This window comes from Lucilia sericata, unplaced genomic scaffold (assembly GCF_015586225.1).
Source record: "Lucilia sericata isolate MDLA Ls3-8-SP2 unplaced genomic scaffold, ASM1558622v1 Contig000555F_arrow, whole genome shotgun sequence".
Classification (NCBI taxonomy): Eukaryota; Metazoa; Arthropoda; class Insecta; order Diptera; family Calliphoridae; genus Lucilia; species Lucilia sericata.
The window spans coordinates 144,380-158,795 of NW_023994565.1; the positions used below are offsets into that span (position 1 = coordinate 144,380).

The 14,416-nt window shown below is 30.9% G+C and overlaps 1 protein-coding gene across 1 annotated transcript in view; it reads right to left on the reverse strand.

Moving 5' to 3' along the window:
- Positions 1 to 11,650, reverse strand: part of LOC119606139 (KN motif and ankyrin repeat domain-containing protein 1) — a 59,234-nt gene extending 47,584 nt beyond the window's left edge. The window contains 3 exon segments of the mRNA XM_037959537.1: positions 279 to 322; positions 9,882 to 10,248; positions 11,390 to 11,650. Of these exon segments, the coding sequence (XP_037815465.1) occupies positions 279 to 322; positions 9,882 to 9,988 (151 nt within the window). The 5' untranslated portion in view covers positions 9,989 to 10,248; positions 11,390 to 11,650.
- Positions 11,651 to 14,416: the final 2,766 nt, after the last annotated feature.

The window sequence follows — 14,416 nt, forward strand, 5'->3', positions numbered from 1 at the left end:
ATTATGATTTATTAACTTTTAAATGAATGAATTTCAAAAAAAAAAAACTTTAATAATAAAATCTCAGGGCCAGGGTCATTTTAAAGAAACAACTACCCACTTAACACACTTATTATTAGGAAGATTACCAAACGATATGGTTAATTATTTATTTAATTTATTATAAATATTACAATAAAAATAAACAAATGTTTTAAATGCTTAATGAGGGACAGTAAGAAAAATGTGGTCATTTAAATGTACAAAATATAAGTCATTGTGGGGGCTAAATAACTTACCATTGCTTTCCGAAAAGGCTCTTTGTGAGCGTAATACTAAAGACCTGAAAAGAAAGAGATGGAAAAAGGTTAATAAAGTATTCAATCCAGAAGTTATAATTTAAAATAATTTAAAGGAAAAGTCCACCAGCTTCAAATTTATACAACTAGCTACTTAAATCTTCAAAATACAACTGATATTTGCAATTGCAATTGATATTGCATACTTTAAACATCACGTATGTATTAGGTTTTGTAACATACATTTAGGTGTTATAGATAAAAATTACAGTAAATAAGATCTAATCTTTTGAACGGGACATAACAAGTAAGAAAATAAATAATATAGGTTAGTCAATATCTGAACTACAGTCTAGTCTTGACTATGGCTTGCACTATAATCTGATCAATTGTAGGGACTATAGCCTAGTCAATAGTCTTGACTATAGCCCTATCTATAGTTTGTAGTCTAGACTATAGAATCTTTTATAGTCCAGACTATAGTCTATTCTATAGTCCAGAATATAGTCTATTCTATAGTCCAGAGTATAGTCTATTCTACAGTCCAGAGTATAGTCTATTCTACAGTCCAGACTATAGTCTATTCTATAGTCCAGACTATAATCTATTCTATAGTCCAGACTATAGTCTATTCTATAGTCCAGACTATAATCTATTCTATAGTCCAGACTATAGTCTATTCTATAGTCCAGACTATAGTCTATTTTACAGTCCAGACTATGGTCTATTCTATAGTCCAGACTATAGTATATTCTATAGTCCAGACTATAGTCTATTCTATAGTCCAGACTATAGTCTATTCTATAGGCCACAATATAGTCTATTCTATAGTCCATGATATAGTCTATTGTATAGTCTGGACTATACTCTATTGTATAGTCTGGACTATAGTCTATTCTATATTCTGGACTATAGTATTTTATATAATCTGCACTATAGTCCATTATATAGTCTGGACTATAGTCTATTATATAGTCTGGACTATAGTCTATCCTATAGTCTGTACTATAGTCTGGACTATAGTCTATTCTATAGTCTGGACTACAGTCTGGACTATAGTCTATTCTATAGTCTGGACTATCGTCTATTCTATAGTCTGGCCTATAGTCTATTCTATAGTCTGGACTATAGTTTATTCTAAAGTCTGGACTATAATCTATTCTATAGTCTGGACTATAGTCTATTCTATAACCTGGTCTATAGTAAAATCAGTAGTCTGGACTATAATCTATTCTATAGTCTGGATTATATTCCATTCTATAGTCTGGACTATAGTCTATTCTATAGTCTGGACTATGGTCTATTCTATAGTCTGGACTATGGTCTATTCTATAGTCTGGATTATATTCTATTTTATAGTCTGGACTATAGCCTACTATAATGTTTGGGCTGTTATATAGTATATAGTCTACATGATTTTCCAGTCTGTAGTCTGAAATATAGTCCAGTCTATGGCCTATACTATAGTCCGATCAATTGTACGGACTACAGTCTAGTGAATAGTTTAATATATGGTTTGGAATATAGTCGACTATAGTCTCGCCACTGATCTAAAATATAGTCTGAACAGTAGTTGGATCTATAATCTAGAATATAATCAAGTCTATAATCTGGTGTATAGTCTAGTCTAATGTATAGTCCAGTCTATGACTTTATATAGTGTATAGTCTAGTCTAATGTTTAGTCTATAGTCTAAAGTCTAATCTATAGACTAGTCTATAGCCTATTCTATAGTCTAGTCTATAGCCTTACCTATAGTATAGTCTTTAGTCTTTTCTACAGTCTTATCTATAGTCCAGTCTCTAGTCTGTACTAAAATCAAGTCATTAATCCAGACTATGCTCTAGATTTTACTGAAGTCAAAGAAGATTCTTAAATAAAATCTTCATTACATATTAATTAACACGAAAAAAATTGTCAGTCCGTTCTCGTTGGTGGCATTTTTTTTCTTGCCTTTTTCTTTATTTGCTTGAATACAAATGCTGACTATAATTTTTCATGGTTTAATGGCAAAATCTCAAAAACATAACATTTATCATTCACCACATAAGTACAGAAATATGAAATACAAACGATTTTATCCAAATTTATTTCACAAAATAAAAACATAATAAATGACATGGTACTGCAATGGTTATAGACGAAACATAATTTATGACTTCACAATAGCACAACTGGGAAAAGATAAATTAATAAGAAGCATAAAGGAACTAAAGCACAGCAATTGGTTACACATGATTGGGAAAATGAAAACAAACAGGGAACTGGCATACCTTCCCTTTTGCTGTTGTTGAAAAAAAACAGGCCTTAGCTCTTAATAGATGTTCCAATTTCTTTTAGTTTTTAGTTTAAAAGATTTCTCTAAATCTTTTTCTTTGTCCATATGCAAACTCTTGATGAGTGATTTACGTTTGTCTAAACTGACATGTCTAAAAAAACAAAAACATTGCTAAGGAAATTATAGACCACATTTTGCTGTTTTTTGTGGTAGTCATCTGTTTCAGTCACTAACTAAATAAAAACATAGTTTTTCCGGGCCTAAAGAAATCAGTCAAGTGTAAAAAAAGAAAATATTTTGTAATATTTTTCTTAGTTTATAATTGTTTTTAATAATGGGGAATATGGTTTTGGAAAATGTAGAGCGTTTTTTAGAAATGCAATGGGATAATTAAAAACCAGAGAATTTAAAATAGGTTTTCAATTACTTTATAAAGAACTGAAAAGCGGATCAAGAGGTAACACATTTCTGAACTTTCTATAGTCTAGTCTATAGTCTAGTCAATAGTCTAGTCAATAGTCTAGTCTATAGTCTAGTCAATAGTCTAGTCAATAGTCTAGTCAATAGTCTAGTCTATAGTCTAGTCTATAGTCTAGTCTATAGTCTAGTCTATAGTCTAGTCTATAGTCTAGTCTATAGTCTAGTCTATAGTCTAGTCTATAGTCTAGTCTATAGTCTAGTCTATAGTCTAGTCTATAGTCTAGTCTATAGTCTAGTCTATAGTGTAGTCTATAGTCTAGTCTATAGTCTAGTCTATAGTCTAGTCTATAGTCTAGTCTATAGTCTAGTCTATAGTCTAGTCTATAATCAAGTCTATAGTTTAGTCTATAGTCTTGTCTATAACCTAGTCTATAGTCTAGTCTATAGTTCAGTCTATAGTCTAGTCTATAATCTAGTCTATAGTCTAGTCTATAGTCTAGTCTATAGTTTAGTCTATAATCTAGTTCATTGTCTAGTCTTTGGTCTAGTCTGTAGTTTGTGGAACACAATTATCATTTATCTTAATAAAAATCAAGACATACTAAGTGCCCGATGATTACATCGATTATATATCCAATATCTTATTAGCATTTCTATTTCCACACACACGCTACATCAACATGTGTCTAACTCGAAAAAAGTAAATTACACGCCATCTATCAATTAAAATTTTAAAACACTCAAGGAATAAAAATAATCTTAACAAAACATAGATTTAAAATTATAATTAATCATAATGACTTCTTCTGTAGACAACATTAAAACAAACAGACAAACAATCACGACAACATGAAAACCCTTTTTAAAAACAAACTCAACACTTTGTCTACTTTTCAAACAACAATTTTCAAATTTTAAAGTATTTCGAAAACAAATTAAATAATTACGAAACACGATAGTTGTTTACAAAGAAACTCCCATATAGAAAAAGAATTTTCAAAATTATTGTTTATTTATTTCCTGCTCAAATTAACACTTTAGCATTCTTTTCCTGTCCAGTCAACAAAAACAACTGCATCTATAGTTTCAACGGGGGCTTATGATCATGCACTCACTTCACATTCACTCACAATAGTTTCTACTCGATCACTTCGCACTTCACACTTTTATCGTATATAAACAACTCGGTGGCGCCCACTTAATCTCATATGTTTGCTGGAAAAGTGAAGGGGGAAATTTCAAAATAAATATCAATTCAAAACCAAAATGAAAAGAAACTTCTAAATATTTATTATTAGAGGAATGTTTTCTTTCTTTATTTGCTTGATCTAAAATGAAATACGATTGACTCGTGCTAAAAGCCACCAAATGTTTCAAATAAAAGGGAATATTTTCGATATATAAATGTGTGTCATAAAATTTTTAATTTATGTTGCAACATTTTACTTTGATGTGTGTTGCCTGTTACATTTATTTAATATCCATGTAAAACTTTGACAGATTTAAAGATTTTATTTTGTTGGTTCTGTTTTTATGTTTATAGAGGGGCAAAAACTCACACAATCTTTGTGTAAAATTGGGGGATTTGTTGTTTATTTTAAATTTGGCTGGAATGTATTTTTTCTTAAGAACAAATTATGCTTATTTTAGCTGGCATGCTGATTATTATTGGTTTTTTGATCAAAAGACAACAAGTGTTTTTTCTCAAAAATATATACAAATATATATTTAAATAAAAATAAGTTTTTTATCTAGTCTATAGTCTAGTCTAAAGTCTAGTGTATAGTCTAGTCTAAAGTCTAGTCTATAGTCTAGTCTATAGTCTAGTCTATAGTCTAGTCTAGTCTATAGTCTAGTCTATAGTCTAGTCTATAGTCTAGTCTATAGTCTAGTCTATGCTAGTCTAGTCTATAGTCTAGTCTACTAGTCCTAGTCTATAGTCTTAGTCCTATAGTCTAGTCTATAGTCTAGTCTATAGTCTAGCTTCTCTAGTCAGTCTATATTCAGTCTATAGTCTATCTATAGTCTAGTCTATAGTCTAGTCTATAGTCTAGTCTATAGTCTCTCTATAGTCTAGTCTATAGTCTAGTCTATAGTCTAGTCTATAGTCTAGTCTATAGTCTAGTCTATAGTCTAGTCTATAGTCTAGTCTATAGTCTAGTCTATAGTCTAGTCTATAGTCTAGTCTATAGTCTAGTCTATATCTTCTATCTAGTCTATAGTCTAGTCTATAGTCTAGTCTATAGTCTAGTCTATAGTCTAGTCTATAGTCTAGTCTATAGTCTAGTCTATAGTCTAGTCTATAGTCTAGTCTATAGTCTAGTCTATAGTCTAGTCTATAGTCTAGTCTATAGTCTAGTCTATAGTCTAGTCTATAGTCTAGTCTATAGTCTAGTCTATAGTCTAGTCTATAGTCTAGTCTATAGTCTAGTCTATAGTCTAGTCTATAGTCTAGTCTATAGTCTAGTCTATAGTCTAGTCTATAGTCTAGTCTATAGTCTAGTCTATAGTCTAGTCTATAGTCTAGTCTATAGTCTAGTCTATAGTCTAGTCTATAGTCTAGTCTATAGTCTAGTCTATAGTCTAGTCTATAGTCTAGTCTATAGTCTAGTCTATAGTCTAGTCTATAGTCTAGTCTATAGTCTAGTCTATAGTCTAGTCTATAGTCTAGTCTATAGTCTAGTCTATAGTCTAGTCTATAGTCTAGTCTATAGTCTAGTCTATAGTCTAGTCTATAGTCTAGTCTATAGTCTAGTCTATAGTCTAGTCTATAGTCTAGTCTATAGTCTAGTCTATAGTCTAGTCTATAGTCTAGTCTATAGTCTAGTCTATAGTCTAGTCTATAGTCTAGTCTATAGTCTAGTCTATAGTCTAGTCTATAGTCTAGTCTATAGTCTAGTCTATAGTCTAGTCTATAGTCTAGTCTATAGTCTAGTCTATAGTCTAGTCTATAGTCTAGTCTATAGTCTAGTCTATAGTCTAGTCTAAAGTCTAGTCTATAGTCTAGTCCATAGTCTAGTCTATAGTCTAGTCTATAGTCTAGTCTAAAGTCTAGTCTATAGTCTAGTCTATAGTCTAGTCTATAGTCTAGTCTATAGTCTAGTCTATAGTCTAGTCTATAGTCTAGTCTATAGTCTAGTCTATAGTCTAGTCTATATCTAGTCTATAGTCTAGTCTATAGTCTAGTCTATAGTCTAGTCTATAGTCTAGTCTATAGTCTAGTCTATAGTCTAGTCTATAGTCTAGTCTATAGTCTAGTCTATAGTCTAGTCTATAGTCTAGTCTATAGTCTAGTCTATAGTCTAGTCTATAGTCTAGTCTATAGTCTAGTCTATAGTCTAGTCTATAGTCTAGTCTATAGTCTAGTCTATAGTCTAGTCTATAGTCTAGTCTATAGTCTAGTCTATAGTCTAGTCTATAGTCTAGTCTATAGTCTAGTCTATAGTCTAGTCTATAGTCTAGTCTATAGTCTAGTCTATAGTCTAGTCTATAGTCTAGTCTATAGTCTAGTCTAAAGTCTAGTCTATAGTCTAGTCCATGGTCTAGTCTATAGTCTAGTCTATAGTCTAGTCTAAAGTCTAGTCTATAGTCTAGTCTATAGTCTAGTCTATAGTCTAGTCTAAAGTCTAGTCTATAGTCTAGTCTATAGTCTAGTCTATAGTCTAGTCTATAGTCTAGTCTATAGTCTAGTCTATAGTCTAGTCTATAGTCTAGTCTATAGTCTAGTCTATAGTCTAGTCTATAGTCTAGTCTATAGTCTAGTCTATAGTCTAGTCTATAGTCTAGTCTATAGTCTAGTCTATAGTCTAGTCTATAGTCTAGTCTATAGTCTAGTCTATAGTCTAGTCTATAGTCTAGTCTATAGTCTAGTCTATAGTCTAGTCTATAGTCTAGTCTATAGTCTAGTCTATAGTCTAGTCTATAGTCTAGTCTATAGTCTAGTCTATAGTCTAGTCTAAGTCTAGTCTATAGTCTAGTCATAGTCTAGTCTATAGTCTAGTCTATAGTCTAGTCTAAGTCTAGTCTATAGTCTAGTCTATAGTCTAGTCTATAGTCTAGTCTATGTCTAGTCTATAGTCTAGTCTATAGTCTAGTCTATAGTCTAGTCTATAGTCTAGTCTATAGTCTAGTCTATAGTCTAGTCTATAGTCTAGTCTATAGTCTAGTCTATAGTCTAGTCTATAGTCTAGTCTATAGTCTAGTCTATAGTCTAGTCTATAGTCTAGTCTATAGTCTAGTCTATAGTCTAGTCTATAGTCTAGTCTATAGTCTAGTCTATAGTCTAGTCTATAGTCTAGTCTATAGTCTAGTCTATAGTCTAGTCTATAGTCTAGTCTATAGTCTAGTCTATAGTCTAGTCTAAAGTCTAGTCTATAGTCTAGTCCATAGTCTAGTCTATAGTCTAGTCTATAGTCTAGTCTAAAGTCTAGTCTATAGTCTAGTCTATAGTCTAGTCTATAGTCTAGTCTAAAGTCTAGTCTATAGTCTAGTCTATAGTCTAGTCTATAGTCTAGTCTATAGTCTAGTCTATAGTCTAGTCTATAGTCTAGTCTATAGTCTAGTCTATAGTCTAGTCTATAGTCTAGTCTATAGTCTAGTCTATAGTCTAGTCTATAGTCTAGTCTATAGTCTAGTCTATAGTCTAGTCTATAGTCTAGTCTATAGTCTAGTCTATAGTCTAGTCTATAGTCTAGTCTAAGTCTAGTCTATAGTCTAGTCTATAGTCTAGTCTATAGTCTAGTCTATAGTCTAGTCTATAGTCTAGTCTATAGTCTAGTCTATAGTCTAGTCTATAGTCTAGTCTATAGTCTAGTCTATAGTCTAGTCTATAGTCTAGTCTATAGTCTAGTCTATAGTCTAGTCTATAGTCTAGTCTATAGTCTAGTCTATAGTCTAGTCTATAGTCTAGTCTATAGTCTAGTCTATAGTCTAGTCTATAGTCTAGTCTATAGTCTAGTCTATAGTCTAGTCTATAGTCTAGTCTATAGTCTAGTCTATAGTCTAGTCTATAGTCTAGTCTATAGTCTAGTCTATAGTCTAGTCTATAGTCTAGTCTATAGTCTAGTCTATAGTCTAGTCTATAGTCTAGTCTATAGTCTAGTCTATAGTCTAGTCTATAGTCTAGTCTATAGTCTAGTCTATAGTCTAGTCTATAGTCTAGTCTATAGTCTAGTCTATAGTCTAGTCTATAGTCTAGTCTATAGTCTAGTCTATAGTCTAGTCTATAGTCTAGTCTATAGTCTAGTCTATAGTCTAGTCTATAGTCTAGTCTATAGTCTAGTCTATAGTCTAGTCTATAGTCTAGTCTATAGTCTAGTCTATAGTCTAGTCTATAGTCTAGTCTATAGTCTAGTCTATAGTCTAGTCTATAGTCTAGTCTATAGTCTAGTCTATAGTCTAGTCTATAGTCTAGTCTATAGTCTAGTCTATAGTCTAGTCTATAGTCTAGTCTATAGTCTAGTCTATAGTCTAGTCTATAGTCTAGTCTATAGTCTAGTCTATAGTCTAGTCTATAGTCTAGTCTATAGTCGTCTATAGTCTAGTCTATAGTCTAGTCTATAGTCTAGTCTATAGTCTAGTCTATAGTCTAGTCTATAGTCTAGTCTATAGTCTAGTCTATAGTCTAGTCTATAGTCTAGTCTATAGTCTAGTCTATAGTCTAGTCTATAGTCTAGTCTATAGTCTAGTCTATAGTCTAGTCTATAGTCTAGTCTATAGTCTAGTCTATAGTCTATAGTCTAGTCTATAGTCTAGTCTATAGTCTAGTCTATAGTCTAGTCTATAGTCTAGTATACTAGTCTATAATCGTCTATAGTCTAGTCTATAGTCTAGTCTATAGTCTAGTCTATAGTCTAGTCTATAGTCTAGTCTATAGTCTAGTCTAGTCTATAGTCTAGTCTATAGTCTAGTCTAGTCTATAGTCTAGTCTATAGTCTAGTCTATAGTCTAGTCTATAGTCTAGTCTATAGTCTAGTCTATAGTCTAGTCTATAGTCTCTCTATAGTCTAGTCTATAGTCTAGTCTATAGTCTAGTCTATAGTCTAGTCTATAGTCTAGTCTATAGTCTAGTCTATAGTCTAGTCTATAGTCTAGTCTATAGTCTAGTCTATAGTCTAGTCTATAGTCTAGTCTATAGTCTAGTCTATAGTCTAGTCTATAGTCTAGTCTATAGTCTAGTCTATAGTCTAGTCTATAGTCTAGTCTATAGTCTAGTCTATAGTCTAGTCTATAGTCTAGTCTATAGTCTAGTCTAGTCTAGTCTAGTCTAGTCTATAGTCTAGTCTATAGTCTAGTCTATAGTCTAGTCTATAGTCTAGTCTATAGTCTATTCTATAGTCTAGTCTATAGTCTAGTCTATAGTCTAGTCTATAGTCTAGTCTATAGTCTAGTCTATAGTCTAGTCTGTAGTGTAGTTTATTAACACTTTTACCTCATCTTTTGTTTATTATTCAAATTCTGTTTATGGGTTTTTTCACAAAGTGTAAATTCTTTTACAACTTCATCACATATGTTTTCGTATTATTTTTTTCCAATTTTTTTTTAACAACATTTAGAACATATTTGTTCTTTTTTAATGCTGTAAAAAATAAACATTGTAAAAACCAGAAAAAAACAGAGACATTTTTATTTATACATAAATATTAACATAAAAAAATAAACTATCAAAGTAATTTCGCCGACAAACTTGTTAAAATATTATTTGTCGCAAATTAAACTGAAGAAGAATTTCAACAAAAATTAAAATAACATAAAGATGATAAAAATATTATAGCAAATTTAAAAGCCTGTTTCCAACAGGTATAAATAAATAAATCTTATATATACTTTAAAACAACAACTATATCAATATTATTTTTTTAAAAATAGATATTTTTTTTGGTCTTTCTAATCTGTATTTAATTTACCTCCAAAATTTTTTAACCGCTTCCTGTTCTTGGGGCTGTAGATTTTTAAGTTTATCATCGAAATTTTGCCAAGTTTCGGTTTCATTTTCATAGACTGCAACACTCATTTTTTTGTTAATTTAAATTGGATTTTTTATTTTGCTTATAATTTAATTAATAAGATAATTTTTTAATTTTAATTTATTTTGTGGTATTTCTTTGAATTGTTGCAAAGGCAATAACTTTTAAATGAATTGATGATATTGGCTATTGAAAGCAAGTGCTGGCGATAACAATTTGTTACTCATGCTGAAGTTGTTTTTGGTGTTTTTTTAACTTAATCGTTTATAGAGAATTTATTAATCATTTATTAATATTTGAAAATTTCCTGAAAAAGAATAGAATTTAATTTGGGCAAAATTTGAAATTAAATATTCACAATTTTTTAAGGAAACCTATCTTGGTCCATAGTGTAGTCTATAGTATGGATCATAGTACAGTCTGAACAATCTAGCAGATAGTCTAGTTTGGACTATAGTCTAGTCTATAGTCTGGACTACAATCTAGTCCATACTCTGGACAATAGTCTAGTCCATACTCTGGAATATAGTATAGTCCATTATCTGGAATATAGTATAGTACATACTCTGGACTATAGTATAATCCACAGTCTGGACTATAGTCTAGTTCATAGTCAGGACTATAGTCCAGTCAATAGTCTGGACTATAGTCTAGTCCATAGTCTGGACTCTAGTCTAGTCCGTAGTCTGGACTCTAGCCTAGTCCATAGTCTGGAGTCTATTCTAGTCAATATTTTAGACTATAATGTAGTCCATACTCTGGACTATATTTTAGTCGATACTGTTGACTATAGTCTATTCCATACTCTGAAGTCTAGACCGTACTCTGGACTATAGTTTAGACCATTATCTACAGTCTAGCGCACAGTCTGGTCTATAGTCTAGTGCACAGTCCGGTCTATAGTCTAGTCCATACTCAGGATTATAGTCTAGACTATAGTATAATCCACAGTCTGGACTATCCACAGTCTGTACTATAGTCTAGTCCATAGTAGGGACTAAAGTCTAGTCCGTTGTCTGGATTATAGTGTAGACCATAGTTTGGACTAAGTATATTCTAGTCCATATTTTACAGTCTGGACTACAGTCTAGATTTTATTCTCGTCTACAAGTCTATAGTCTAGTCTATAGTCTAGTTTCTAGTCCAGTCTATAGTCTTGTCTTTAGTCTAATCTATAGTCTGGTCTATAGTCTTGTCTATAGTCTAGTCAATAGTCTAGTCTCTACTCTAATCTATAGTCTATTCTTTAGTCCAATCTATAGTCTGGTCTATAGTCTAGTCTATATTCTAGTCTAATCTGTAGTCTTTATAAACTCTTTTTGTTGTTGTAAAACACAGGTTGTGATAACTTAAGATCCATATGATAACTCTTTTATATTTATTCTTTTAATTATTTATCTTTTTATAATAAAAGTTTTATGATTTCTTTTTTGCACTTAACAACTGACCATTATTTCTTAATTTTACAAATTTTAAAAATGATTTAATTATATATCTCTTTATGTTTACAAAGCACTTTTTTATTATTTCACTTCTTCATTATTTAGTTGCTTATTTTTCCATTAAAATCTTTTTATTTTTCTTTTTTATCTTTCTTGTATACGTTTTTATTTTAGCGCTCGATTTTTTTTAGAATTTATTTTTGTGTAAAATTCTTAAGCAGAATATCTGCTTGACTACCGCAACCGTCTAGCGAATACGTTGAAATCTAACTAAACTTGGCAAAGCAGTGGCCACTTGAAAAAACTTCAAACTTCTGGTTGAACTTTATATTTTTTGTATAGACAGAGAGTAAAAGATTTGTTTGTATTTTGTTTGTGTGATTTTCACGTTACATTTCTCACTCAATAATAACAAAAAACAAAAAAATAAAATAAAACTAAAAATAAAATTTACAATAAATAAACTATATATTTATTAACAACTAAGTGATGGCTTGTTGTCTACAAGGTACTAATCATTTTAACAAAACAAAATCATTTTTCAAAGATTAATCCAAATAAAATTGTAATAAACACGAATTTTATTACAATTTCTAACCTTTTCACTTTAACGTTTCACTGATAATTAAATTCCAAAACAAATTATAATATTTAAAACCAATATGTGTAACCGTTGTTAAACTCAAAACAAACTGAAATCGAATAATTTCTGAATATGACAGCTTGTCATTATAATGAAGTGTAGAGAACTAATACTCTACACTGTGTTATATTGCTCTTGTCTTTAAACTACAGATACTGTAGAGTAGAGTGTGTGCGTTATAGTATTTTTAAGTTTTGTTGTTGTTGTTTATTATTTATTATATGCAATCGCCAATAACAAAAAACTAGTTGTTTATTTTGTTGACTTTTATATTTTCTCAACTCCCAAACACTTTTGCTGTATTCCTCTTAGTAAAAAACTAATAAAAACAAATAAACCATAAATAAAATTATGGGTATTAAACGACTTCGTAGCACCGTAAACAAAATGATTCCATCTCGATTAAGGTCTAGTCCATAATATAGTGTATGATGTAGTGCATAGACTTGTTTATAGTCTATAGTTTAGTGTATAGTCTAGTCTATAGTCTAGTCTATAGTCAAGTCTATAGTCAAGTCTATAGTCTAGTCTATAGTCCAGTCTATAGTCTAGTCTATAGTCTAGTCTATAGTCTAGTCTATAGTCTAGTCTATAGTCTAGTCTATAGTCTAGTCTATAGTCTAGTCTATAGTCTAGTCTATAGTCTAGTCTATAGTCTAGTCTATAGTCTAGTCTATAGTCTAGTCTATAGTCTAATCTATAGTCTAGTCTATAGTCTAGTCTATAGTCTAGTCTATAGTCTAGTCTATAGTCTAGTCTATAGTCTAGTCTATAGTCTAGTCTATAGTCTAGTCTATAGTCTAGTCTATAGTCTAGTCTATAGTCTAGTCTATAGTCTAGTCTATAGTCTAGTCTATAGTCTAGTCTATAGTCTAGTCTATAGTCTAGTCTATAGTCTAGTCTATAGTCTAGTCTATAGTCTAGTCTATAGTCTAGTCTATAGTCTAGTCTATAGTCTAGTCTATAGTCTAGTCTATAGTCTAGTCTATAGTCTAGTCTATAGTCTAGTCTATAGTCTAGTCTATAGTCTAGTCTAGTCTAGTCTATAGTCTAGTCTATAGTCTAGTCTATAGTCTAGTCTATATAGTCTAGTCTATAGTCTAGTCTATAGTAGTCTAGTCTATAGTCTAGTCTATAGTCTAGTCTATAGTCTAGTCATATAGTCTAGTCTCTATAGTCTAGTCCAACGGTTCCCAAATGGGGGTCCGCGGACCCCTAGTGGTCCGTATTAAAATCCTAGGGGGTCCGCGAAGACGAACGAAAAAAAACCATGAATAAAAATATTCTGCTTTTATATGATGTACAAATATCTCCAATTTTTGTGCCAATAATCCCAAATTTTTTTGGTGACTTTTTTGAATTTATTTTTTTGGTTGTTTATCAGGAAGAAGCTAGGCCCTACAAATTTATTGTATAACTTTTATAAAGTAAAGTATTGCGTGATTTGTAATTTTTATTTCCTGTATATGTACTGAAATAATGGTTTTTATTTCAGACAAATAATACTCTGCCTTACAATTAAATTAGGGATACTGGTATTCCGGAGTATGAAGTTCAATTCAAAGACAAGCTTATTACAGATTTAAGTTTATCAAATTGTAAGCAAAAGTGTTCTTGTTTGAAAGGACTAAAATTATATATTTCCAAAACAGAGGTGACTCTTTATGCATCTCTTTATAAATATTCCAATCCGACGTGATACACAGATTTTAACTTGATTTTGTCGACCAATACATATTATTAAATTAACATCAGAAAATCCATAGCGTTTCGCGTAAATATGTAGCCAAAAACCATGAAGTAAAATAATTCGTTGGTATTTTAAAATTCAAATTTAAGTTCCAAATTCACAGTACTTTAACAAAGAGTTCAAATCATATAATATGCGGATAACGCATTCCGCAACAACATAGAAGAAGTCCAACTTTCTTATATTATTTTCCCGAAAACTTAGCTCACTTACTCAGTTCAGCCTTTGCAATCGCAACAAATTTTTGAAACGTGACTCCTTAAGCACATGTGACAATATTTGATAAAGAAACCTTTTCGCTACCTTGAAGAAAAATTAACATGAAAGATCTCACGATCATAAAATTAACCATCATGTTAACATATCAACAAAGAAGTCAAAACATGCAATTGAAAACCTATCTGAAATATTATATATTCTCAATGTACGGGAATATTTTATAGATTTGACATCTCTACATTTATTAGACCTAGGGATTATTGAACTAGGTCAATTTTCGGATGGACAATTATTTAGAACAATAAGATATCAAAATATGTATGGGGGTCCGCGAAATTAAATAAGTTCTTCAAGGGGTCCGCGAAGTAAAAATCGGTGGGAACCGCTGGTCTAGTCTATAGTCTAGTCTATAGTCTAGTCT